Consider the following 24,856-nt stretch of genomic DNA (forward strand, 5'->3'; position numbering starts at 1 on the left):
AGGGATCCTATAGACGTTTTATAGAATGTGACCCTGGGAGCCTTCCTGTGCACATAGCCAGTCAGACTTTCTAGAATGGGATAACAGCATGTGCAATGATATCTCTATGTCCTGCCACTCTCCCTGTTAAATAGGCCACCTTCAAGCTCCTGGTATCTTTCACAGGTCACAAGGACAGTGGTATAACCTTAAACCTCCCCAGGATAGGAGAGCTGACTGCTTCACCCGGTCCCCCAACCACACTAGAGATCCAAATTCATTCCTCAACATATGTCACTGGTAGTTCAAATGGATGCCTTGCTTCTGTGCCATTGGGTTGGTGGCATGTCTTTCAGTTTTAGTAGCTACCTCTGCCTCTAGTGACATTAGCATCATTTCCTTTTAATCTGTGCAAACTGTCTAACTCTAAAATTCATTTTCATATGCACATCCCTGTCTTGTAATGACTTCCAAGGCATCAATACATAGGTTCATAGGTAGATACTAGGCTATCTGCCCTAGGGCATTTATAAGCCTAGCCAGAGTGTATTGGCTTCTGCCTCCCTATTAGATTAGCCTACTGTACCTCTATAAAGTAGGTCACAGAAGGTACCCTTTTAAGATTAGTTTATTGTGCCTCTGTCTAGCAGGGACACAGAAGAGATCCCAGGGGTGAATTTGCGATTTCCCATCCACGCGTCCAGATTTCGCTTGAAGAGGGTCAGCGAGGGGCTATGTCTAACATGAATTGGGATTCTATTCCAGAGTGAGGAGAACATCTGGGAAATGAATCTGTCCCTCCAGCATGTCCTATTTATTTTTGTGCTGAGGTTTAGGTCCCTGGAGCGTGTAGCTCTAAGGGACTTGGATTTTTTGAGGTGGAGCATGTCCATTAATTCTGGGTTTGACATGGCTTTGTACGTCAGGCATAGATCGCCTCTGAGTAGGCAGTAAGCAGTTGAGTAGAGCTGGAGTTTCTTTAGTCGAGCTGCATAGGACATCTGTTTGTAGCCCATTATCCTCTTGGTGAGGTACTTTTGGGGTCTCTCCAGTTGCTGCAGGTGTCAGGTAAGGTACATCCCAAAAGGGGCATTGTATTCAATTATGGGCCTGATGAGTGATGAGTAGAGGGGCACAATGACCTCTCTTGATCTAGATGCGAACCCTTTCGTGATAAGGTGGGCTATATAGAAGGTCTTTCTAACCACTTTGGCAACGTGATTATCAAAGAAGAGATTACTATCTACGTTTGTCCCCAAATCTCTAATTACTTCTTCCGTACTTACTGGATTACCACCTATGTGGTAATTTGTGGGCACCTTGTTTTTCCCAAAGGGGATGACTATGCACTTTTTAGCATTTAGCTTGAGGCCGTGACTCTGGCACCAAGCATCCGTCTCTGTGAGACCCTTTTGGAGGATGCTTGTGTCAGCTGGAGATTCGATTATGGCCCCCAGTTTGCAGTCATCTGCGAACTTTGTCAGCCATAACCCCCCCGTGTTAGCCAGAACCTCAGAGAAGTATATACTGAACAAGAGAGGTCCCAGGATTGAGCCCTGTGGGACGCCACTTGTAACTGGTTTGGATTCGGACATGGCACCTGCGATTCTGACCATGTGGGTTCTATCTCTGAGCCAGTTTGCAACCCATCTTGTGATATAGGGGTTAATATTTAAGCTGGTAAGCTTATTTATGATGCCCGAGTGGGGTATTGTGTCAAAGGCTTTTGCGAGGTCCAGGTAGGCTGTGTGGACTACCTTACCCTCATCTATGGCTTTGGTAACAGTGTCAAAGAAATCAACTAGGTTTAAGAGGCAAGATCTGCCCTTAACAAAGCTGAATTGGGTAGGGTCCAGTGTCTGGAGGCTCCCAATGTCTTTGTTTATGAGTTCCATGATAATACGCTCCATAGCTTTACAGACCAGACTAGCCAGGCTTATGGGGCAATAGTTTCCAGGGTCCGTTGTGGCACCACCTTTGTGGAGTGGGACCACTGTAACTATACGCCATTCTTTGGGTACATATCCTGTAGTAAGGCTAAGTTTGAACAGTGACAATGTGAGGGTTCAGTTCTTCTTGAAGCTCATGTAAGACACAGCCTGGGACACCGTCCAGTCCCATAGATGCTGTGCTTTTTGCTTTGGAGAGGGCAGCTTTCACCTGTGCATCTGTGATGTCAGGGAGGTTACATTCAGTTGGGATAGGCATTTGCTCCTTTGGGGGAAGGGGGGGAGAAGTTTGCGCTGAATCTGTCTGCCAGGATGTTGGCTATGTCTGTAGGTTCGGTATATTTTGTACCGTTATGCAACAATTCAGAGCATATCTGGGAGTTTCCGCCCATGTTCCTGACATAACTAAAGAAGGCCTTGTGATTATCTTTAGTGTCTAGGGCAATTTTTCTTTCAAAGCTGGCCTTTGATGATTTTATGAGGGATCGAAGTTTCTTGCTAATACTGATCAGAGATGCCTTCCCTTTTTGAGATTTTGCTCTGTCATGTAGTAGCTTCCTTCGTCTGTTGTATAGTTTATTTATAGCCGGGTTCCACCAGACCAGTCTCCTGTTTTTGGAGGAGTGAGTCTTGGTTTTATTTGGGATAGCACGATCCATGCATTCCTGCAGGTGCTCATAGAATGCATTTGTAAAGGATTCTGTGGATTGGGCTGTATTATCCTCTGGCCCAGGGACTTTGAAGGATTGCACCTCAGTCTTGAGAAGTGCAAAGTTGGCTTTTGAGAAATTCTTTACAGTGATTTCCTTGGCTGGGGGTGGGGACGGGATATGGATGTCCAGGGAAATTTGTTTATGGTCTGATCTTAACAATGAGGGGTTTACCTCTGGTGTGGAACATAGAGTCCCCATGTTAGTGATGACCAGGTCCAATATGTTGTTCCCTCTTGTGGGAGTGGTGACCAGTTGTTCCATTGTGTTAGAGTTTATAAATTCAAGGAAACGTTGGGCGAGGGTGTTTGGGCTTGAGTAGTTTTCCCAGTCAATGCTTGGGTAGTTGAAGTCACACAATAACATAGTGTTTGGAGAGACCTTCATATTCTCCAGTGTTCTCAGGAATGCCAAGTGGGGTTCCTGTAATAGGAAGGGTGTTCTCTAGCAGGCTGCAAATTGAAAGGCAGTTTTGCCTGCTGTTAGTTGCATATGGATGTTTTCCGATGCTTCGTGCAGTGCCGCTAACCTGGAGGTGTAGGTATCTTTGATGAATATAGATACTCCCCCTCCTTTTGTGCTTCGGTCCGAGTTTTGGGGCCGAAGCGCATGGTATGAGTTATAACCTGGTAGTGCTGGGGTGCTCTCAGGAGCCTTGAACCTGGTTTCTGTTACTGCACAGACATCGATTTTCTCCATACTGAGGAGAGCCTCGAGTGCGTGCATCTTGAGGTTTAGATTTCTGGCATTGAGTAGCATTACCTTTAGTTTTTTTATCCTTGGGTTGTCTAAGGAGGTGGGTTTGTCCTTTGAGCCTTGCCTAAAACAGGCACTATAGGGGTGGCAAGAGCCTTGGCCAGTATACGAAAGCCTAAGGGTGACAGGTGCAAGCCGTCCCTAGCGAAGCAACGTGGCTTGTCGAGCATGTCATCCCAGGCAGACAGACACTGGATTCCCCTTTGAATGACACCAATACTTTAGCCAATTGTTGAAACTGATCATTTTGTCTTTATACTGTGGCATCATTCTTGGTGAGGGCAAGATGCTACTCAAGGTCAGGGTCATACCAACCTGGGCTACATGGTCAGAGAGCTCCTCTATGTCTCTTTTCATGTAGTCCAGGGAGGTACGTCTCAGGTCATTCACACCAGCATGGACAATGATGGAGTCATACTTGTACTTGCTTTGGAGTGACCTGAGTGCTTGCATTATGTGGTGGATCCTGGCACCCAACAGGCAGCTTACAGTGACCTTCTCCTTGTTCAGTCTGGTGAGCGGGACGTCAGTGTGCTGGACAATAGAGTCCCCTATAACAAGTGTATTTGGTGTGTTGTTTGGCCTTAAGGGCTGTGACTGTGAGGCACACTGATTTTGTGAGATATGTGATTCGTGGGTATTGTTGAGGGGTGGCTGTTGCTTGGATATCTGCTTAGTAGGTCTTTGCTGTTTAGGCAGATTTTTATTTAGAGCCTCCGAGTATGTTTTTGTGTGTTTATGTGTTGGGTATGCAGATGCAATAGGTCTGTGTGAGACTGGATTTGTGGTGTGGGTGGTTACCTTTTCCTACTGACTGACTGTGCCAGTCTTGGGTTGAGAGAGCTCTGCCTCTAGTTTGGCTGTGTAACTGCATCTCTCACATGTATTAGAGTTTGTTGAAAGGAGGAGAGGGTTGTCTGTGTACATAAGGCAATTGTAACATTGCCTCAAAATTCACAGATTCTCCAGCTGGACTGGAGAGTAACATTGAAACTGACCCTTGGACATACCAGATTAGTATAGGGAACTGTTTTTTTACTGATCAGATTAGGGAAGGGAACTAATTTTTCACTTGATCAGGAAGGACCAATAGGGAGCCTAATACTTATGAGAAGTCAAGGAGGGTGTAGTGCTTTAGTTAGTTAGTGTTTCCTTATAAGAGCTGAGCAAGTGCAGGGCTTTAGAAAGAGAATAGAGTGATTACTTTGAGAGTTTGAACAGTTCTAAGGGGAAAAGTGAAGAGCAGACTTTGTGGAGCCTGGAATAGTTTAAACCTGTTTAGGCGGCGCTGCCCGATTCTGCTCAGTGCACAAAACCGCGCAAAAAGAGAGTTGTAGGATTTTAAGAGAGAGAGATCAAGGAGTTTAGAATTGACCCAAAATGGCCAATAAAACTACAGCTTCTAGGTAGTAAACACTCCTCCAGGGACAGGCAGGCTGTTCAGTGTTAACCACTCCCACTGGTGAACACAGAGACTTCCCTTTAGCCCAAGCAAGCATTGGCCTTCTAGAAACTTCCAAACAGTTCAGAAGAGCAAATCTGTAACTGAACTTTCTTAACTTTCAGAAAGTGGGAAAAAAGCAAGATTTTTTTTTCTTTTTGTTGTAGTTTAAAGGTAGCAGAGATACACAAGCAGCAAAATAATCACAACAGTGCAACAAATGACCCCACACTTGAGTGCTAGGTCAAAATCAGGTAAAATGCAGTTTTTAGAGAAAAAAACGATTTTAAATTAAGTGCAACACAGGAAATGCAGTAAACAGGCTCTAGATGTGTTCCAAGTACTGTTACTGTTACAGATATAAACTTTAGCAAGTTGGAAAATGCCAAAAAATAGGCGGCAAAGCAGTAAAACTTAACAAAAAATCAGAAGAAAATACTTAAAATCACAAAAGTGGATCCTTATTTAAAGTTGTGTTGTGCTGTTTCCCTTAATCAAATTTCAATAAAGTCCGTTATTTATTTATCTTTAATTTATATTTTGTTTGATAACCTGTAGCTCAGAACTGAATGGTGTGGTCTGTTTTACAACAATACAACATATATCATCTACTAATTCAGATGCATCTGAAGGCTGGACTTTTTTCAGTAAATCTATTTCAAGTGCTTAGAAACTGGTGGATTTTTCTTCCAAAACTAAACAGGAAATGTATAACAGGGAGAAGAAAATATAAGAAACCTTCAACAAGGAATTAATTGTCAGTGCTAAGAAAGTTAATTTAGCATTTGCAGCATTTTTTTTTTTGGTCTAAATGTTTGTTTTCCACCCCTAAAAATGTTATTATATTTATTGTTATTTTTATTAATTGTATTTGTTTCTTGGGAAAGAAAGACTTGGCAGCAACCCCCTTTTTAGTGGAGGCCCGCTTAACTTTTTAGATATTACTAAGTGGGATTCATGGAAAATTAGCACAACATAGAGCATAAATTAACACTGGTATGGACAGGTTGTAAGCAACTCAGAGAAACAGTGCAGTCACAAAAGAGGCAAAATAACACTGTTTGCAATAATGACTCGGAAATGAACTACATACAAACGAAATAGATGATATATGCAAATAACAGCATGTAAAATACTAGAACAGTTCAAAAATATATGAAATGGTCATGCTATGCTATGGTATATACCCATTTTTCACACTGATCCAAGCCAAACAGTGACCAAAGCAGCTTAAAAAATGACTGATATAATAGAAAAAGATGTTTGTATTATATCAAGTCATTTTTCACACTGAGAATCATGGTGAATGTGAGGACAGTGATGCTTGGATGAGTAGCAGTTATAGCTTAGTAGCAAATGTTAATGGCGACCATGAGAGCCACTGCCCACAGTGTTATACACTGCGGCCATCTACCTCAATGGAGGAGGTGCAGATAGTAAGTGATATACCATCAGCTGAATGATCATTCTGTGAGGACAAGGGTCATATTGTGCTACTCACAAGTGGGATTAAGGGATTTGTCATATATCCATTCCTGTGGATAATAATGTATGTGTGGCTTTAACCATCTTAGCTACAGTGACCATCCAGTGTCATATTGGGGACAAGATATGGTTATCACAGGCATCAGCCTCACAAGTACCAAACTAGTTCTGTGACATTATGCTGTAGCACGTACCAGAGCATATCTGGTTCCCTAGGGCTACAGAGGGCAGAACCATCAAAAGGCTAGCCTTTTACATTTCCCTGTAGATCTGCATATACATTAACACAGAGGCCTCACTCACCTAGTGGAGAGAGAGATGAAATATATCAACAGGAAGGGCTGACACTCCCTTAAATGCTAGGTGATCTGTAATGCCCAAGGCATTATTTATAATATGTCCATTTACCTCCTGTGCAGTTGTCATAATTCCCACATCTGATATGCATCTGACATATACCAAAGGTTCCTTTAAATGTATTTCCCACAGTGTTATCTAGTTGGTAGGTACTAGACAGACAGGTGTGTAAACATACAGGTACCATGCAGGCAGGGGGAAAGCCACATGTAATATGCAGTGTGTAGTCGATAGAAACAGAGATGCCATAGAATCCTGACTGACGACCCCCATCTACAAATTGCAGACCTTTTTACTGAAATGTGAAATGTGTGGAGATTGTATTTAGCATACTCATGTGATGCTTACATTGCCCAGATAAGTCACGAGGGATAATGCAATACTCAGATGAAATCTGCAGCAAAATTTTCTTTTTCTTTTTTTTTTAGTGAGGGCATGGCTTTGCACAAACAGTTTCAGTGTCAGGAGAAAATCTTGGCAGGGCCAGAGCCTTCCATACAAGCACTATCAGTATAAGAAGGGCAGGGTGAAGATTCGAGTGAGGAAAATGTCACAGCTGAGACAGAAGTGGGCACAATATATCAGAGCACTGACACAGAGTGGCTTCTGTTTAACAGCTATATGCCATGACAAAGACAACACAGAATAAAATAACACATGCATGTCTTTCAGATTAAATGGGGTTTTACTCCAGGGTTTGAATGAAACTTTCCTTTTTTCAGTTAAAGCATTACCTAATGAGAATACAAAGTGTCACTGATTAAGTACTAATGCAGTTTTCCAGCCTTAAGGCTAGTACACACAGTCCTTAAGGAACCAAATAAAGGCGAACTAGTCACTTAAGAATGATTACTCCTGATACTGGCCTACGAATTATTAAACCAGGCTGTTGTCAAAATTTCTTATTTAAGATCCATGAGAAACATCACTTTGCAATATTATTAAAAATAAGAAAACAAAATTCCAACTGACATTGCTTGTTTAAACCGCTGTTTATTAAGCTAAAAAAGAGATGAGCACTTTTGTCTTATTAGAGCTTCATAAAATCTAAGTTATACATAGCAGTAGCAAGCAATATATATAGTTTTCAATTTTCCATACAAAAAGAACATGTAAATTAACACCAAATGTTTTAATCCAAGAGCACTTTAACAGATCACATTTAATGACAGTGACTGGAACAGTGGTACATGTGTAGTTTGCATCTTTATTGTAACTGGTGCTTTTCTACTCCTTATCTAAATAAGTACAAAGTCATTGTATATCTGGCTATTGATTAGTTTGCTGGATATAATGCCAAATAATGATCTAAACATCTAGTCTTGCATTTATGTTACATGAATATAGTATATAATAAAACAGATGACATTAATACTACACCATGTCTACAGTGAAAAAATACACTCACCATGGCAAGCTATTTACTGTGAATGTTTACTATGTTATTTAATTGTTTTTTGCACTTTTTCAAAGTTCAAGCTGTGTTTCAAACTGCTGTAAGGGTTGCTGTTCTGTACTAATTACAGAGTACCTAGTGAAGTGTTTTCCGAACATCTGTATGTTGTTTCTCAACACTTGGGTTCCAAACTAGTCATTTAACATTAAGAGAGTCTAAGTCTACACTCTTGCAGCAAGAGAGGGATGATTTCACCCATCTAAGCTGGGAATTACTGGAGGAAAGCTCATTGTGTGCTTATCTGATTGGTCTGTGGGCTTAGTTAGTGTTAAAGCCTTACATTTGTGCCAAGCTGCTCTTTGCAAAGCAGTGGTTAGTGCTGCCTTATATATTTGTAAACACCAGAAGTTCTAATGTCCCTATAAAACTAATGACCTCAGAACTTACCTCAGCTCTGTGGTGCTCACCAGGCAATTAGTTTGCATTGTGAGCAGTGCTTACGCATTCAGTTAGGACTATTTAAGTCTACATTACCTTATTGTAGTACCCAGGATAAAAACTGCTCACTGAACATCTGGTTTGGGCACTGGGCACCATCACAGGGCATGTTAGCTGCAGGTTACATCAGGTAAGCAACCCTTTGTCCAGTTATAAACACCCTCCACTCCTATTCCTTGGAAGTACAGTAAGACCTGCAACCATTGATAGGCACTTTCCTACCATTTCTGTTTCCAGCTTTGGGACATGAGCATCCTGAGGCAATGTAGCAGTTGTCTTATTTACTGACAACCACTTAATCCTCCAACAGCAAATACAGTATGTGAGAAACGTACTTACACATTGTCACTAGAAACCAAACTCTCACATACAGACACAAAATGGAACAAACAGGTTGTCAGCGACTCACACACACCACTCACCACATCCACTAAGGACCATACACATAGACCGACATATGTGGAGGTACTCACATGTAACCTACCCAAGCCTCAAAGGCTTCTTAGGCACAGTCCTCAGAAATGCCACATTCACAGAAACAATGCACTTACCAGTACAACAAATAAAGCCACATCTCATTGTGTCTTAACTACCAAGCGCATAAGATGAAACATTTCACAACCCAACATTCAGGTCATAAGTGACTCCATTGTGAGACACACCAGTGTCCCCCTTACAAGGTTACACTTATTTGCCTGTCTGGGGCCAGGATATGGAAGATCATGCAAGCACTCAGGTCACTCACCTCTAAATGCCAGTATGACTCAGTCATAGTCTATATGGCCATAAATTACCTGAAATATACCTATCTGGACTATATGAAGACAGACATGATTGAACTCTCAGAATATGTGTCACAAGCAGATATGAGCCTAACATCGAGTAGCATTCTACCATCTCCAAGGATGATGCCACAATACAGACAGGAAATGATCAAGTTTAGCAATTGGCTTAGCTACTGATATCATTCCAAAAGGGTTCAATATTGGTCAGCCTGGAGGACATGGTCAACAGGCCACTCTTCTTTGCCAGGGATGGTCTCCACCTGTCATCTCTAATCTTTTGGATATTGGCAAAAACATTATCCACCCCTATATTGCCTTTTTTAGGGATTGCCAAACAGACAAACCTTCCAACATAACAAAAGCTACTCAGGACAAGGTAAAGGTGTTACTGCTCAATGCTAGGAGTCTCAACAAGAAATAGCACTCCCTAGAAGCTCTCCTTACCTTGGAGAATGCCAACGTCTGTGTAGTTACTGAAACGTGGTTTAAAGCCATGGAAAACAATCTGGCAGTCCATAGCTATAGCAACTATCATATGTTCCATTTACCCACTGAACTTGAAAGAGTGAAGGGAGGAGATGTGTTTATTTACATAAAGGATAATCTCACCTCAAAGCTGGTGAAATAATATGGCATGTTTGAGCTACTCCATATCCAACTATGGGAAAAATCCATTACCATATTCTTGCTAGCTACAGGTTCCCCTCCATGAACCAGGATACCCACACATCATACCTAGAGTTACTTGAATCACTCACCATCCAGCTCAGTACCATACTCATGGGTGATTTTAACTACCCATCCATTAACTGGTTGGCATACAGGACCACTAACATATACTCACAAAGATTCCTCGACTTTTACGACTTCACATACCCTGGAGCAGCTGGTCTGTACTCCCACCAGGGGAAAATATATCCTAGATCTGGTACTCACAAATATGGGAGAGGACTACACAACCCGCCATGTGGGATGACCTTACTGTTAAGATCAAATCACAAAGAGGTCTCCCAGGAAATTAAGTTAAAAACAAAACTCCAAAAAGTTTAAGAACTTTTCTAAGGCAAACTGCCTCTTATTAAGTGACAGCATAGGTAGATTCCAAGCTCCTTCAAATCCAGAAAACACAGAAGCCTGGGCAGAGGAGTACACAAAAGTCCTGCATGACCACATAAACAATTGCATAGAAATGGCAGTACTGAACCAAAATAAGTGCAGGCCAAACTGCAAAAACAAGCCACCCTGGTAGATTCCAGGTCTTAATAGGTTGTCCAACAAAAGAAAGAAAATATTGTCTTGAAGTAAGATGGAATGTGCACAACAGAGCAATACGTCCCTTATTGGTATGAAGTGAATCAGGAAACTAGTCAAGTCGCTGAAAGAAGACTTTGAGGTAAAAATAGCCTCCAGAACTTGGGATAACCATAAGACATTTTTAGTTATGTCTACAGTCTTAAGGGCAACACCCAGCAATGCCCACAGTTAGTTATAGAAGGCATCTCCTATACTCAGCCAGAACATATAGCATATCTGCTGGCTGATAAATTCAGCTCAGACTTCACTTCCCCATCACTTCCAGTGCCCCCCCCCCCCCAAGAAATACCTTTCACCACTCCACCACCAATTATCACCAATGAACAGGTAGCCACAGAGCTCTCCAAAGCTAAAAACACGGCATAAGTGGGGACCAACAATATATGAGATTACCTCTTAAATAGTCAAAATCAGGAACTATCAAGCCCAGTAGGATCTCTATTTAACCCAAGCCTCCGGACCAGCTTTGTTCTGGTAGAGAGGAGAACAACTACGGTCATCTCCCTCCATAAAGGAGGACCATCAACTGACCTGAGAAATTACAGACCTATAAGCTTGACTGGTTTTGTTTGTAAGACAATAGAAAGAATAATCATGGACCTGATAAATAAAGACAGGAAAATTCCACACACTGGATCCAACCCAATTCAGCTTTGTCAAGGGCAGGTGATGCCTACTAACTCTGGTAGACCTCTTTGAGAAAATCACTAAGGCCATAGATGAGAGAAAAACAGTGTATACTGCCTATCTCAACCAGGCCAAGGTATTTGAGATAATTCCCCGCTCAGGTATTATAAACTCACAAAACTGGGCATAGATCCCTACATGACTAGATGCATAGCCAACTGGCTCAAGGACAGGACACATGGTTAAAGTGGGTGATTCAAGATCCAGCAAAAGGCCACTTACTAGTGGTGTGCCACAGGGCTCAGTGCTGGAACCATTCCTTTACTACTCGGATGCCAAGGTCATTGTGGAAGGCCTTTGGATGACAAAATTTGAAGAGGACTGGAACCTGGGGACAATCATTGAATCTCCCAGCAATGTAGGTATCCTTCAAGAGGGTCTAAATCAGGCAAATGATTGATGTAAGTATCATGGCCTGAAACTAAATGCGAATAAATGGATTATCACACCCTTTGGGAAATCAAATACCCTATTAACTACAACATTAAAAACACACCCCTAAAAATAGACTCAGAGATAAGGGATATAGGTAAACAGGAAAGTAGTAGCCTGATCTTTGACTGTCATGTGTCCATGGTGGTGAAGAAGTTGTTCTATGTGGTACAACTTATAAGTAAAGGTATGGCATCTAGATACAGGGAGATTATAGTCCCACTGTGCACAGCCCTCATTAGACCAATAATCAAATACAATGCACCATTTGTAATGTACTTGAATAAGCACAACAACTGGAGCGACCTCAGAGGTTCCTCATTAAGAAAATACAGGGTGTTAAGAACATGTTCTATGTGGATAGACTGAAAGCCCTTTCCCTTTACTCTGTCTCTTACCAACTATTAACCGATGCCTAACCTACAAGGCATTCACAAATCTAGTCTTGATGGAGCTGCTACATATCCACAAGACAAACAGTATGAGGATCACCATTCCAGGGATCTAAACTTAGTGAGTCAAACAGCATATGCTGGAGAGACAGATATGTTTCTCAGAGATTGCCCCTTCTTTGGAATAGGCTTCCTATTTACTCAAAGCACACTCCTTCTCTGGCCCTCTTTAAGAACAGTCTGGATCGATGGATGGTGACTCATAAATTCAAACCTGGGGTGGCAGATATGTCCCTTATGGATAGGGGCAATCTGTAAAATACGTAAGACATAGGCACAAACCTATGCCATTCTCCTGCCCCTAGGGGCCATATACTGGGTAAAATAGAGTTGTACTGGCTAGGGTTGTAAAGGCTCTTCAGCAGTTAGCCTAGTAATCTCCTATAAAAACATGAACTACTACGGCTAACCTTGGTGTGTCTAACATTTAATATTGTGCAAAAACAACCTAGTTATAAGGGAGCTTGTCATAATAATGACAGAAGTAGTGTGTGCAGATCTGAAAAAAAACAAGCTTGGACAGGTGCATCTTAATGGGATGTTGTATGCTCCTGGTGTGTTAGATACATATTTCTGCATGCTTTGCTGTCACCAAGTGGATAGTTGTATAAATTACACTACACGTCTTTCATGATCATCTGTTGCATAGTTATATTAAGGATTGCACTTTCTATGGGTTATGCTGTGTATATTCATGTGTACTGTGTAGGTCATGAAATATATTTTATTCTGCAGTGATAATGGTTATTTTGAATTAATCATTCAGATGTCCTTAAGTCAGTTATATGCACAATGAAAAAAGGGATGAGTCCTAAATGCAATCTTGGGTTGTTTTAAATATAATGACCTTTATTTTATGTGGATGGTGCATATTTTATACCCACTGATTTCATTAACTGGATAACTGTTATATCAGAAACGGCTGCATTTTTATCTTGTTTTATGGAATCCTGTAGACTTTGGTAACAACTAAACTACACTGTAATTTTCCAATGTGCTTCTGTCGGAATACTGCTTAATATATACAATTTATCTGCTGTCTCAGGTGTTTTATTTTCATAATCTGAAAATAAAACTGTCCTAAGATGTGATCTAAAGATCTTCCATTAATATTGATTACGCCCTAGTTCTTCTCTCAACAACTCATCTCTCCCTGTAAAAATTCTGTCATTACTTACCCCAAACTATGGACAATTTCCCAGTTTTCCCATGTTTTCTTACTATGCACTTTGTCTCCTGGTACACATACTGCTTTCATTTTACTATTCCCTCTATAAGCATTTTAGTCTCTAGATCTTCTACAAAAATGTTAAAAACCATTTAAGTTTGACAAATGTTTGACATATTCTGTACCCTCAGTGACTGCATAAATTCAAGAGCAATACTGCTAACCTGCATCAAATACATGTGGCACATCTTTCAGCCTTTGTTTCTGTATGCAGTTTATCTCATTATTTATGCTATTCATCAAAACAAGAAACTATACTTTATACTACCATCTCTAGGACTGCACCATGCTATGCGTCATCCAAAGGTCAAAAGAAACTTTACTTGAATGCATTCTTCAATGCTTCAAATGCTATCAGTATTTATGTGCTCCTGCATGTACCATCAATAGTGTGGGGTGGACAGCTTTCTTTCACTGCTTTTTACACAAATTAAATATTTAGTCTATTCCACAACTAACACTGGACTATGCACTTATTTTGTGTGTGTGTGTGTGTGTGTGTGTGTGTGTGTGTGTGTGTGTGTGTGCGTGCGTGCGTGCGTGCGTGCGTGTGTGTGTGTGTGTGTGTGTGTGTGTGTGTGTGTGTGTGTGTGTGTGTGTTAGAAAAGGAGTTTCTTAAGCAAGGTGGTAAATACATGAGACCTTTGACCAGAAATTCTGTTCTTTGTGGAAACAATTGCCAGCATAACTGGTTACTCACAAAGACACTATGATGCATTTAAATATCTTAATGCAGTGTGTATCACTAGCTAGGTTGATGGGACTGGTGAGATTTTTGTCTTCTGCAAGCTATAACCTAAAAAATGAAATGCATAGTTCATTTAATAGCTGTTATTTTACATGTACATAATATTTTGATGGGAGTTTCTGTATCATAATGTGTTCATTGGTTCATAGGATGATACTAGGCTATTGGCCTGGCGGCCCTCATAAGCTTAACCAAGAATTTCACCCATGTTCCCACAAAGTCAGCACCTGTTTTCCCAGTCCAACAGGGACAGTGGTGGGATCTTAGGGGTGTGCTTTCTGTTTTCCAGTTGGTAGCAGCTACTACTTTGGCAAAGGTTAATATATAGGTTGTGTCTTATTGGTGAAATATTAGTGGATAATCAGTCTTTGCTTAACTGTTGCAATTGCACACATTGGTTTTGAAACAAAACATTTCTCAACTGCTTTTAGTTATTCAAATTTAACAATGCTTAATAATTTAAACTTTCCTTGGAATATTAATATTTCAAGTTAGACACTATATGTTCATGTGTAAATACTTGGCTAGCTCTGCTTCTGGGCCATTTTAAGCCTAGCCTATTTCCTTTTTTAATGCTTGAATTAATTTAGCCCATTTGGTTTTAGATTGACCTTACCCATCTCATGGAGGATAATTATATATTACCCCTAGTGAGTATAACTGGGATCATACCATAGATAATTTGAGGGGGGCCATGCATGGGATAAGCATTTAGAAGTTGCCACTGTCAGTTAGTAGTACAAGGGTAGTCCTGGGGTAAACATTTTAGTACCTATCCATAAATCCAAATTGTGCTCAAATATGGACAGGGATTAGCTTTGTCTTATCTGTTCCAGAGTCACTCTATCCTCTCTGAAATATACCTGTCCGTGCAAACCATGCTGTTGGTGTTGCATTAGAGGTTTGGATCCCTAGACTGAGAATTTCTGATTCCATTTGACTTTCTGATGTGCGCGGTAGGTCAAGTATTGGGTCAGAAAATGCCTTGAAAGTCAGGCACAAATCATCTCTTAGAAGTCTGCAGAATACTGAGTATAAGGATAGGGCTTTGAGTCGGTCCATATAGGACATATTGTTTAGGCTTTTTATCCTTTTAGTAAGGTATTTGTGTAGGTATTCCAGTTGTTGCATGTGTCTGGACAGATAAATTCTAAAGGTGGCATTACATTCAATAATTGGCCTAATGAGGGCTGAGTATATGGGGACATAAATACCTGACCTCTATCTTGGTGATTTATATTTCTTAGAAAGACCTCACAACTGTGTAATTGTACTGTATTGCTGTCTTGAGAAATTCAAAGGTGGAAAACATGGTTATCAGGGGGAGGGGGTTGGCATAATGGTTAAGGTGTTCACCTTACAGACACAAAAGTGCAGGGTTCAATTCTCACATGGGGAAATTGGCTAGGCTTAAAAAATGGCCCACAGGCAGTTAGCCTAGTACTAATCTATGAATCTCTTATATTTAAAACTGACTTGGCTGGTGGTATCTGAAGTACTGCATTTCATGTAAAATCTTTACAAAGGATAAAGAGATTCTGTCCTCTTCTATGCACACCTGTAAACATGTAAATATCTTATAAAATGATATGATATTGTGAGAATACAACACCAACCTCTGATATGGTAGTCCAGTTAGACGTAGACTTCACATACATTAGATCTTACACAAACACATGTAAGACAGAATTTGAAAAACCTGGAACAAATGTGAAAATATATTTTTCCACCATATTTAGTACAACTACACAAACTGAGCTAACTATAGGAGATGAGTAGAGTACTTAAAAGAGTGAGAGACCCGTATTAAGTGATAATGATAAAAAAACGAGGGTTGTGGTTTGTATAATGGTTACGCTATTTATCTCACAGACTCAAGGTACTGAGTTTCATTCTCACCTTTGGTTACTTTCTGGATAGTAACTAGATATGTAATAACTTGCAGACTAATTGTCTAAGGTCGATTGTTATGGGCTGGCATAATGGTTAAGGTGTTTATCGCACAGATACAAGGTACCAGGTTTGATTCTCATTACTGAAGAGAAATTGGTTAGGCTTAAAATAGCCTGCAAGGCAGAATATTTAGGCCAAATTTAACAGTGGGAAAAATGGATATCTTCTGGACTTAAAACTGACTTGGCAAGTGGAATTTAAAGAAGTATATTTCATGTAACATCTTTTCATTGGTTCATAGAAGGTTACTAGGCTAATGGCCCTAGTGCCCTTACAAGCCTAGCCATATTTATCCCAACTGGCCCCATTTGTTGGTGGTTGGGTTAGTGAAGTTCGCAGAGGTAAGGGTCTATGGTAGTTGATCATACCTCTCAATCTCTTATAGCAAGAAATCTGGACAAATCCATAAATAATGGGGGGACAAAGGCCCATGAGTATGGACAATTTTTAAATATTACTCTTATAAACTTAGAAAGTTGATAGAACAACAGGTTTTGCATTATTATGAATTTCTGAAGGGTATGAAGTCTGAAACTCAAATGTTTGTCATTATCATTTTACTTCAGTCTTCAATGATTTGCCAGTGATTTGCTAGAAAACAATTTTGTGAAAAATGGACCAAAAATATGAAGCAGAAAATCTGGACATTCTGTAAAAATCTGCACAGTTGAGAGGTATGTAGTTGATAACGACTTTGGCAGTCCAGGAGAGACATGGGTGCTAACCCAAGAGTGAATTTGCAGTCACCCATCCATCGATCTAAGTTGCATTTGAAGAGGGTCAGGGAGGGGCTCTGTTTCTTGTGAATTTAAACCTTGTTCTAGAGAAGTGGCACTCTCTGGAAGATGTATCTATGCCTCCAGCATTAACTGTTCATGTCAAAGGCTAGGTTAAGATCCCTGGAGCGAGTGACCCTTGTGCAGTTTAATTTACAATTGTGTAGCATTTGCATCAGGGCCAGGTCAGAGACTGCCCTGTAAGCTAGGCAAAGGTCACATCTTAGCAACCTGTAGGAGGCAGAGTACAGTGACAGGACTTTCAGTCTTTCCACTTAAGACTTGTTTTATGCACCCTGTAATTTCTTGGTGAGAAACCTCTGTCGTCTGTCCAATTGTTGCTGGTGAGGTACATGCAAAAGGGAGAAATGTACTCTATCATTGGTCTGAAGAGGGCCAAGTACATTGGAATTGTAACATCCTTAGATCTAGATGTGATGCCTTTACTTATAAGATGTACCACATAGAAGGATGTATTTACTACTGTGGATACATGGTGGTCAAAATTCTGAATGCTATCAACCTGAGTATCACTGGATCTACATTTTGGGGGGTACTGCCTATAATGTAATTAGCAGGAATGTCAGCTTTCCCAAATGGAATAATAGTACTTTTTTGCATTTGGCTTTAATCCATGGCTTTGGCAATGATCATTTGTCTGGGATAACCCTGTCAGCAGTATATTAATATTGTTGGGGGACTCAGTGATTGCTCTCAATTTGCAAATGTCAGAGCACTTGGTCAGCCATAGACTGTCTAAGTTTGCCTGGACTGAGAAATAAATTCCAAGCAGTAAGGGGCCCAGCACAGAACCCTGTGGTACACATCTGGTGATTGGTCTTTTGCTAGAGGTGAAGTCACCCACTTTTATAGTATGTGTCCTGTCTGTGATCCAGTAGGCTACCCATCTGATAATGAAGGGGTTCATTCCCAGATGGGAGAGTTTCCCTATAATACCTGAGTGGGGGATTGTGTCAAATGCCTTAGCTGGGTCAAGATAGACAGTATGCACTATTTTTCCATCATCCAGGGCCTTGGTAACTTTCTTGAAAAAGACAACCATGTTTAACAGGCATGATCTTCCTTTAACAAATCTGAACTTGGTAGGGGCAAGAGTTTGGAGTTTACCTATGTCCTTGTTAATAAGGACCTTGTTAATAAGGTCCATAATGATTCTTTCCATGGCCTTACAGATGAGCCTAGTCATGCTTATGGGCCTATAATTCTCAGGGTCAGTTGTGCAGTGGGATTACTGTCCTCCATTCCACCAGAACACAGTTCTCAGGCTGTGGTTAAACAGAGATCCAAGTGGGTCTACTTAGGTCATGTTTTAAGTTGTTTAAAAGGAAACCTGGGATGTTGTTTGAGTCCCATTGATGCCATATTTTGGCCTTGAAGTACTCCAAGAAAACCTACTCTCTTAAAACAATAGGCTGGGGAATGGTGGCATGTAAACTTTGGGGGATGACTGGAGGGGAGGTGAAATTTGATCCAAATCTGTCAGCTAGCAGGTTGGCTATTGCCTCCAGTTGAGTTCAGGTGGTACCATCCACAACTAGTTCAGCATATAGCTGGGTATTCCATTTTAGATTTTCCACATAGTTAAAGAATGCCTTGTGATTATCTTTTTCTTGTTGTATAGCCTGTTTATACTAGTGATCCACCAGGGTGGCTTGTTTTTTTGGCAAGACCTGGTTTTAATCCGGTCAGGTACGGCTGATTCTATACAACTGCTTAAGTGGTTATACAGGCCATTGGTGTACACCTCTGCATAGAAGTCTGTGTTATCTGTGTTTGAGGGGGCTTTGAAACTTCTTATACTATCACTTAGTAGGAGGTAGCTTATCTCTGAAAAATGTTTAAGCATTGTTGAGCTTGATGGGGTATCTGTTGTTATAATTACCTTGAACAAAACTTATGGTCCGATCTTAACAAGGAGGATATCAGACAGGGTGGGGGGGGGTGCAATGCTTTCCCATGTTAATAAGTACTTTCAAAGGATAAACAGATGTTGCCCTCTTCTATGGGCACCTATAAACCTATGAGTGAGAAATTCTCAAACAAAAAAGGAAGAGAGAGGGTGCACTTCAGGAGCAATCAAAGGGCTAGTGTAGTTAACAATAATTTTCACACCTTGTAACCCTCAATATTAGTTGTTCTTGGGAAGATAGTTATACCATTCAGGGAGCACAATACCAATCTTTATCTATGTCTCATCGGTAAAAATGGCAGGCAATACAAAATCTCAACAAGCTTTGGTTACTGAAGATACCCGATGTGACATCCCACCTTTGGGCCAATAATCAATGAGTGTCAATCCTCATCACTGGCACCTGAGGAATGTTCACTTGCAGAATAACAGGTACACACCAAGTATTTCCAGATGCAGCTCTCTGCATCAAGTGCAATCAAGCACAATTTCCCTTAAGTACACGCAGGGAACACATCAGTCTGAGGATGGTTTCTCCCTCTTTCTCCAGATCCCCAGTAAAACTACCCACTGGCACAGCTACAGAGTTGGGATCTCAGCTGAGTGTCCAACTAAGACCTCCAGCAACCTCTCCATCCAACCCGTGCTTTGTGTCCCTGCCCAAGTAGCAGACACAAACACTCTTTGAGATTTAATTTACGCACACACACACACACACACACACACACACACACACACACACACACACACACACATACACACACACACACACACCTAGGAAAGGCTGGTACAAGTTTACTAGTTATGCCACCTTCTGCCCGGAGTATAAGGCAGTTACCACCACCAACAAATACTCCTGCCAGCTACCTTAAGGCCCTTGCAAGGATACCCAATATACGGAGTGAAATTAATATTAATAAAAATGGATGGTAGTTTGACCAAAAGCAAGGCTATTCGGAGTGGACCACACAATGTTACCAAATAAATATGCCAATAGTCTCCAAACTTAAATATTTTTACAAAGATAAGCCACAATGAAAGGTTTAAATCTATTTAATAATAAATAATAAAAGAACAAGACAATAATAAATATCTAGTCACAGTGACATCAGAGTTCAAAATCACAGGAAATATTTAAAATAACATTGAAGGACAGACACAGACAAATAAAGAAAAACAATATCTAAACTAAGCTTCACTATATTCCTGACTTAATCTAAGAGAATTACTATTCCTTACTTACTTACTAGAGCAATGCAGATGATGTGGTGACTGGTCCTTCTTGTTGTCAGGCCCAAGACAGAATACAGAATGCTCAGTCTCACTAAGAGACTTCTCAAAATAATATCTAAAAATATTATCTCAGGGATAGCTTTCAGAATTACATCACTTCTAGTCATCTGACTTCTAGTTCCCATGCAAACTCCCATTGCTGGAAGCTGGTAGGATTTTACACCTATCTGTGGCAGGTACTGGAAGTCATAAAGCAATTGCATACCTCCACACGTCCAGAGTAGTAATTAGTTCACCCCAAAGACAATGCATGCAGTGCATACATTGTGTCTCTGGCTGTGTTAAAACCTGTGAGATAGCATCTTTATGGCCTAGCCCATAAAGTGATTTAATTTCAGATATATTTTAAAGTTTGCTGGACTGCGGTTAACCTCCTATCTTCCAATTTCCTCAGTTAAAACATATACATTTAAACAGATACAATAGTGCATGAATATTTCTGTTCTCTCCGGTATGGCACACTTTGGATACATTTCAAACACAAGCACTTTACAAATACCTTTTCAACACAAACATCTGTACAGATCAGTTTGATATATACATGACATACAGTTCTAATACATTTGGAACACAAGCATCTTGTATAAATCAGTTTGATATTCACAGAAATCTTGATGAGTGGATGGGAAATAGAAATTTCACCCCAGGGATCACTCCAGTGGCTCTACTTGATAGAGGCACTGGGAACTAATGTTGGGCGGCACAATGCTAGGGCACTTCTATGGGCTAGACTTGTAAAGGCTCTAGGGCCATTAGCCTAGTACGCACCTATGAACCTAAATGACATAATTATTTACAAAATTCCTACTAGCTGTGCTGGCAGTACCTCCTATTGTCACACCCAAATTCATAGTTTGAGAAATATAGTCCTTCAGATAAACCAGTACAAAGTGAAAGTTTGTCACACATGATTTTATCATTTGCTTATATTCTGCTACAAATGACTCAGGAAACATTGGAAACGATGACTATAGTGGAGGAGTAGATGCTGGTCTACAATTGGCATGTTACAAAGGTTTTGCAAGTATTTTATCAATATCTCTCTAGATGCTGGTATGTCTACCAATTTGCTAAAGGAATTGATATATTAAACAGTGAAGTAAGGAGATAACAAAATCAAGATAAAACAGTCTAAGAGGTATTAATAACAGTTACTGATATTGATTAGCAATGGAAAAACTTAACAGACATAGGAACCTGTGAAAAGCATAATAAAATGAATGAACCTGTGAGCTCAAGCATGTACCTTGCAAAGCTTAAAAAAGTAAATAAAAATAATATTAAAAAAACTGGGGAATAAAAATTATTTTACTGAAATTCCATCAACAAATATACCAAGCCTAAATGTAGTTTAATGTACCTGAAAATGCAATCTGTAAATAAACAAAAATAATGCATACTTTGAGAACTGAATGTCATACATACATACATGCATATACATATGTAGTTATAAATACATATAATACATATTATATGTAGGTTTATGTGTTTAAGTCTGTATGCATTTGTGTGTGTCTGTGTATATATACACACATATATCTGGCATTGTAAACAAACTCATGGAATTCAGTATAAATCCATATCTAACATGCATAGATAGGACCCAGGAAGTTAGGATCGGAAAGACTACCTCCACAAAGAGACCAGTCATCAGCAGAGTCCCTCAGAGCTCTGCGCTGGGTCTGCTTCCTTTGCCACCTACTTCTCAGGAGTCAAGGCCAACATCAATCACCTCTGGCTGACCATAGCTGTGGATGATTGCAATCCAAAATCAGTCAAAGAATCCTCCCAAGATGCAAACATCTTACAAGAAGGTCTAATGCAAACAAATGATTGCTGCCAAAGCTGTGGCTTAAAACTCAATGCCAAGAAATGCATAATAGTACCTTTTGGGAGGTCTGCCACTATGGTAAACTACCTCATTGATAAAACACCAGTAAGAGTAGACCTAGTATTCAGGGATTTGAGAATGCATATACATAGCAAGCTGGCCTTTGACTAACATATGTCTAAGTTAGTAAGAAAGTAATTCTATACCACTCAGCTTATAAGTAAGGGCATTTAGGTCCAGGAAGGCCATTGTGCCACTGTATTTGGCCCTGATCAGACCCACCATTGTGTATAATGCCCCCTTTGGTATATACCTGACCAGGCCCATGCAACATCTGAAATGTCCACAGAGATTCCCCACACAAAGAATACAAGACATAAACACAATGTCCTATATGGATCACTTCAAAGCCCTATCTCTATACTCTTGTCTCCTACAAACTACTGAAAGGTAATCTATGCCTGGTATACAAGGAATACTTGAATCCCACTCTGATGGAACTTTTGCATATTTGCAGAAGAAATAGCATCAGAACTATGAGACTTAAGGAGCTAAACATTGCTTACAACATGAATAGGACATGTTTGAGGGACAGGTATATATCTCAGGGATTTCCCATTCTCTGAAACAGACTTCCCATCCATGTGAAACAGAGCCCTTCCCTAACCATATTCAAGTGTAACCTGGACCAGGGGATGGGAAATCAAACATTCACCCCAGGTCTGGCACCTATGTCTCTGATGGATAGAGGCAACTGATAAATATTGTGTTAGTGAACATACACTCTTTAGAATAACCTCTAAGGCACAATAACTCATGGGATACATTTGTAATGCATGGCTAGGCTTATAAAGGCCCTAGTGGTTGATAGCTTAGTATATATATATATATATATATATATATATATATATAAAATTTAATGCACACGTCACATACACTTCCAATTTAAATATACTAACTCCACAGTTAAACAGTCATGGAGAAAAGAGAATACTCCTCACACACTGAATCACTGCTGGCATGTTTTTACAGACTTCTAGACATGGAGGTGCAACATAACAATGGGCATTATCAAGGAACTAATATTAATAAACACTAATTCAGATTACAATTCCAATGCTACAAAACCACAATGTTTGTAATTTTCTACAGGCTTACATAGTTTTCAATCAAATATGATTAATTCATTCATTGTTTAGATCAAAGGTGCTTTTGATCAAATGAGCCACTGTTTTTTTTAATCAATTCAATTGTTGCATACCTGACTATTTTGTTTTTAATGGCATTCCACTTAATTGGTTTTCAGTTTGATACCTTAAACCAGCATGCATTACATTTTCTTCTTCCATTTTACTTTGGTAAAGCAACTGAAGAAGCAGTTGATTTGCCCTGGTGTGCAGTCCTGTTCATAACAACATATTAATATACTCTGGAACACTTTGAAGAATGAAGGTGCATAATAGGACTTCTGATTAATGAGATTACAAATATTAAAATTAAAGAATCTGTCTGAGTACTGGCAAAGATTATAGGGGAGAAAGAAGTAATGAACAGCTCATATACTTTTATAAGCGTATGGTGAGCTGGAAAAAAAGGAACTGGTATCCCTCTTGATGATGTGAAAGACCCTGCAGATGCAGAAGTTTAAAATAATAGCAGGCAACAACTCTACTTTTCTCTTTAGTATTTGTATGTGATAGTATCTTAAAGATCTGTAGCGTGGCTGCGGTGGTGCAGCGGTTAGCGTTGCTGCCTCACAGAAAGAGGTTCTCCTGTTTGATCCTCGGCTGGGGTGCCTTTTGTGCAGAGTCTGCATGTCCTCCCTATGGTTGCGTCGGTTTCCTCCGACATCCTAAAGACATGCTGTAGGTGGATTGAACACTTAAATTTGCCCTAGGTGTGAATACATGCATGTGTGTGTCTCCTGTGGAAGGTTGGGTGCCAGGCTGGCAACTTGACACTGCAAAACTCCACTGCCAATCATGAGCAGACAGGTGATCCGCTGTGGTGACCCCTAACTGGGAAAAGCTGAAAGAAGAAGAAGTATCTTAAAGACCTGCAACAGATAAACTATGTCAGTTAGGAAAGGTTTGTTACTACCTTGTGCTGCTTTCTGTCACTGCTATAAAACTAGGTAGAAGAAGGGTCTGTTGTACATAAAGAAATACAATCCTTTTCAGCCTGAGAGAATAAACTGAATGAATGTAGATGAATGTAAAGAATACCCAGTCTGGCCATAGTTTATGTGCAAGCTGTTTAAATACGCACGTGCCTGTGTATTCACATTAATCTAGGTATCTGGGAGATGAATCTTCATTATTGTTTACAATTCCCTCTTTTGTTTGTTTTTAAAGGTTAAAAAGTTCTTTCAGTCGAAGAATGGCACAACAGGGCTTGCCTTCTACCGCCAGTCACTGGAAAGCATTCAGGTCAACATTCACTGGCTGAAAAGTAACAGAGTAGCAATCAAATCCTGGCTGAAGCGACAATATTTTCCTACTTATACCAGTTATATGCACTGTCTAGAGGAAAAGTAGTAATTTATTACAAATTATTAGTTATATCACAAGGAGAAATGTATACAAATGCTCTGGAGGTGTCACAGTGTTTATTTAAAAAGTGACTAGAAATTGATAATAAATATAACATGCATTTCAACCAGTTTCTCTCATCACTGTTTGATAAAGCTTTATGAAGTTCACTTCATAATTTATATGTAGTCTGATATATTAAATGCTATGGTGTTATATGGTGTAGGAGATTTTGAATAGTTTTATCTGCAATTGAATGAGACTTATTTGTTAACAACCAAGAATGTTGTCATAGTTTTAAAGCAAGTATTTTCACCTAATATTT

General features: G+C 40.0%; 1 protein-coding gene across 1 annotated transcript in view; it reads left to right on the top strand.

Moving 5' to 3' along the window:
- LOC122806900 (endoplasmic reticulum aminopeptidase 1-like) overlaps positions 1 to 24,645 on the top strand; it is a 447,374-nt gene extending 422,729 nt beyond the window's left edge. Inside the window, exon 18 of the mRNA XM_044077704.1 lies at positions 24,355 to 24,645. Within this exon, the coding sequence (XP_043933639.1) occupies positions 24,355 to 24,537 (183 nt within the window). The 3' untranslated portion in view covers positions 24,538 to 24,645. The remainder of the gene's footprint in view (positions 1 to 24,354) is intronic.
- Positions 24,646 to 24,856: the final 211 nt, after the last annotated feature.

Source organism: Protopterus annectens, chromosome 7.part0, assembly GCF_019279795.1.
Source record: "Protopterus annectens isolate FY-2018-M chromosome 7.part0, PAN1.0, whole genome shotgun sequence".
NCBI classification, from domain to species: domain Eukaryota; kingdom Metazoa; phylum Chordata; order Ceratodontiformes; family Protopteridae; genus Protopterus; species Protopterus annectens.